This window comes from Hippopotamus amphibius, chromosome 1 (genome assembly GCF_030028045.1).
Source record: "Hippopotamus amphibius kiboko isolate mHipAmp2 chromosome 1, mHipAmp2.hap2, whole genome shotgun sequence".
Taxonomy (NCBI): domain Eukaryota; kingdom Metazoa; phylum Chordata; class Mammalia; order Artiodactyla; family Hippopotamidae; genus Hippopotamus; species Hippopotamus amphibius.
Window position 1 is genome coordinate 128,909,413 of NC_080186.1, and position 4,231 is coordinate 128,913,643.

A 4,231-nucleotide genomic window follows, 5' to 3' on the forward strand; every position below is an offset into this window, starting at 1 on the left:
ATGGCTTCTCGGGGCACTGCCTGGGTCTGTCCAGTGGACTTCTGAGGACTTCAGGCAGGAACCCCCCAAGGGTGGGAGGACTCTAGGCCAAGGACAAGGTCTCCTGTTGGATGTGGCCATCTGTGACCAGTGGTTTTGGGGCCAAGAGGGGTCATCTTACCTATATTCCTTTCCCCCAAGCACATGTCCTGCACACAACTGCCTTTTCAGAGCCACACACATGCACACAACAGTCTCAGCATTTCTGACAAATCTCTCAAACATGTACTTCTACAACATCTAACACATTCTCATCACTCCTGACATACATGCTATTTTTGAAAACAAATTCAGAGACAAGCTAACACATGCAAGCTCTAACACACGTATGAGATGGTTAGCACACACATATGATGCAATCTCAACAAATACATACCACCTCAACCAAGCCTACATACACAAGGCTGCCTAACATACATGGTCTCTAATACAGAGACGATGACTAACAAACACACAATCTTAAGACACTCTAACCATAGGCTTATATGTATACACAATCTGGACACACAATTGCTGATGTCGTCTCTGCCACGCACATTCACGCCTGCCTGGACACACGCTTCCCTCTCTCATTTGCTCCAGGGCTCCCCAGTCCTCACACAGTGACTGAGAAGGAGGCCTTGACGATTTGGGGTGAGGGGAACAAATGCCAGTCTCACACATCCCAGAGGAGAGTTTGTTCTTGGCCAATGAGATGAATGAACAGATGCCTTCTGTAAAGTGGGAACTGGCTTTTCCCCCAAAGCTTGGGGATTTGGCCAGGAAGGGTCCTCCTGGGGACCGTAGGGCCCTGGAAGCACATGAGCAGGACAAGGTGAGGAAGAGGGGTGGATAAGAATGGGGGCAGATTGGCTGTACCAATGGGGGAGTCCCATGGCATGGGCCGTTGCTGCCCGATGGCTCCGAGTGTTTTCTGGGGGGCCTGGGCAGCCCCTTGGCTGGGCAAGTTGGGCCCAGCCTGGCAGTGGGGCTCCAGGACCTAAGTGGAGTAGGGGGAGAAACAAGGGGCTGCCCTAGCCTGGGGCCCCTCCATAGATGAGTTAAAGTCCATAGAGGATCCATTTGGAGGGACTGGCTTGGCAGGGGCTATGCCTCTTCAGGTGGGGGTTGGGGGAGGACTGCTCCTGGACTGGGTGTCATCAGTGGGGGGAAAGAAGGAGAGCCCCAGCCTCTTGCCCAGACTCAGGCCTGGCGAGAACAGAACAGGCCAGCCTCAGGCAAGGTCCTAATAGGGCAGACTTTCCCTGACTCCCTTCTGCAGAGCCAGGCCACTCAACGCCACTGCCCTGACCTGGAGGCCCACTGGGGTTTAGAGCCCAAAGGTCAGCATGCTGGGCAGGACTGGAATGTGTCATTTCTTTGGCTGGCTAGGGACGGTGGTCCTCCTGGCAGTGGGGTGCATGAAGGAATGCATGGGGGTGACCACACCAGCACAGACCTCAGGCTTCCAGAGGGGGCTCCCAGTGCCTCCTGCACTGGGTTCAACACCCCCTGCTGGAGAAAAGCTGTCTTCTTTTCAAGCAACTCGGGAGTGAGGTGGAGGCTGGATACTCTGGGATGAAGGGGGTGTGAAGAAGTGCTGAGGGGGGGGACCCCCTGGCCAGGGAAGGGGGGCAGAGGCCAACTGAGGTTTTCCCCTTCAGAACTGATACTTAAATGAATAAAAAGAAAAGAAAGAACCAAAAAAAAAAAAAAAAAAAGTAACAAGTGGAGTGGGGATGGGGTGGGAGGGCCGGTTACTTCTTGAACATGTCCTGCAGTGGCCCAGGCAAGTATTTGAGCACCGTGTCCAGGATGCTCTCCTCCTCCTCTTCCTCCTCGTCCCCACAGCCTGCTGGGATGGCCTTCTTGGGCCGGGTCAGGCTCCCTTCACAGGGCTGCTCCAGGGCTGCCTTCTCCTCAGCCTCCTTCTCCTCCTTCTTCTTCAGCCCATACTGGGGAGGGGAAGGGTGGAGAGAAGCATGAACGGGGCAAGGAGTGAGCTGGGTCTCAAGGTCACACGCATGCGGCTGGGGCAGCTCCTGGGAACACCCTGAGCCTCAGTCCCTTCATCTATAAAATGGGGATAAGGACATCTTCCTTGAGGGATTGTACCTGTCTTCAGTTGGTGTTCAATAAAAGAGAGATGGTGCATGGGGTTTCTTTTAAAACTAATACCTGCCCATGTAATTTCTCTGCTCTTTTGAAATCCTCCAAGATCGGAAAACTGATTGTTCTCCCATCTGTTTTGGGCCAAATTTTGGTGACAAAACTTGACTTGAACTGATGGAAGGCTACTTATAGCCTTGGTTTATCACAGTGCGAGCAGAAAAGTATTGAACTGTTTGGCACAGGGTGGCAGCTGCAAACTCACTGGGAGTGACACATAACAGTGCTCATAGAACTAGAGTACTTTCCCCAAACCCCCAAATGCTGGATTCCAAACTTGTTTGGTCTCCAGGATTTCGGGTACAAGGCTGTGGACCTGCAGCAGCAAACATTAGGAAGCACTTACTATGTGCACTATCTTATTTAATCCCCGTAACGGCCCTTGAGGGAGGTGTTCCTTGACACACGCTTTTCTGATGAAAAGAGTGAGGCTCAGAGAGAACTAGGTCTACGGTGAGAGCTGGGATTCAGGGGAGCCCGAGGTTTGGAGGGCCCTGTTTAACCCTCTGTGCTCTAGGTTGGGAAGGAAGGTGGTGCCGACCTTGTCCCGTATCTGCTGCCGGACCTTCTCACGCTCCGCCTCCATGCGCGCGTGCTTGGCCTTGCGCTCCTCCTCTTGCTGCCGGAGTGCCTCCTGCCGCTCCTCCTCCTTCTTCTGCGCGTCAGGGTCCTTCTCCTCCTCTCCGCCCAGCATCTTCCCCATGTCCTTGGTGGCCCCTGTGGGGGATGGGTTGGGGAGGAAGAGGGCGGGGCCAAGGAGGCAAGGCTGGAGACAGAGGTGCCTGGTGCGCTGAGGCCCCTCCCACCTGGGTCTGGACTGGGTAGCGGGAACGGGGTACAGGGCCTGGGGCCTCACCTCCAAGGGCCTGCTTCATGACAAAGTCCATGCCTACAGCTCCGGTTAGTGTGCCCTAACCAGCAGCTGAATTTTCATGCAGTGCTCCAGGCAGGCCTGGCTTGGGGAGATGCGGCAACCTGCAAAGAGAGGAGCTGGGGGTTAGATGGGAGAGGCCTCTGCACAGGGAGGGTGGTGGAGTTGGATGAAAGACCGCCTCACCCTGGTTCAGGCATCAGGCACCATCAGCCAGAGGCTAAGACCCAGTGCCTGGTATTGTAGGGAAAGGGGATGGAAAGGGGCTATTTCCCGAGCACTTGCTTTGTACCAGGCACATATGTGCTGCCAAATCGCTTCTGATTCCTGTTTTAAAACCTTCATCATGACTGTGTTGCTTTAATCTGATTGAAGCCAGGAATGTTGGAGAAAGCCTGGAACTGGGGTACAGGTACAGCTAGGTTCTAATGCCACCCTAACTTCTTATTTGCCATGTGACTTCCATGCAGCTTGTCCAATCTCCTTGAGCCCCAGTTTCCTCCTCTATAAGATAGAGATGGCAATGCCTCCTTTCTCAGAGCTACTGTGGAGACTGGAGAGAATTCCAGCCTGGGCCACTGCATCAAGCCCTAGAAGGAGTGAGCTTGCTCTCGGGGCCCCAGCAAATCAGAGGTGGGTGGAAAAATGAGAACAGCCAGCTTACATGAACATATCCAGACTTCTGAAATTAGACAAATGGAGAAATAAGTTATTTTTACGGCATCATACATGTAAATTTTGTGTTTTATAGCTTAATATTGATTTTGATTTTGAATTACACATGGGGGTTGGAGACACGATCATCTTCTTGGGGCTTAGGGCCTTTGAAGGACCAGGCACGGGGCCTCGTAAGCACCCAGCTTATGTTTGTCCTCCTTTCCCTCTCCTTAAATCACCGACTTTCAGTTTTTATTATATTTTTATTGTTATTATTTTTTTTTTGCCTCAGAAGATTTTCTCCAAATAAAATCTTAATGGGAATCTCATTATGCAAAATACACAAAAATGGAATTATTCCAACAATGGTGGGAGGGGAGGGGTAAAGAGCCTGGAGCCTCCCTCTACACTTGGCCTCCTTCTTACCCCTTTCTTCCTGCATCCCTGAGAATTTGAACCCAGATGTTCTAACTCTTAGAGACTTCCTTTTTATTTTAACCATTCAGTTTCACTGGT

At 52.1% G+C, this 4,231-nt stretch overlaps 1 protein-coding gene across 1 annotated transcript; it reads right to left on the reverse strand.

The window, feature by feature from the left end:
* Window positions 1-1,144: 1,144 nt before the first annotated feature.
* Window positions 1,145-3,159, reverse strand: CPLX2 (complexin 2). Its single transcript, XM_057705530.1, has 3 exons — window positions 3,044-3,159; window positions 2,729-2,904; window positions 1,145-1,973 (listed from the first exon to the last, which is right to left on the reverse strand). The coding sequence occupies exons 1-3, from the start codon at window positions 3,072-3,074 to the stop codon at window positions 1,776-1,778; spliced, it is 405 nt and encodes a 134-aa protein (XP_057561513.1). The 5' UTR covers window positions 3,075-3,159; the 3' UTR covers window positions 1,145-1,775.
* Window positions 3,160-4,231: the final 1,072 nt, after the last annotated feature.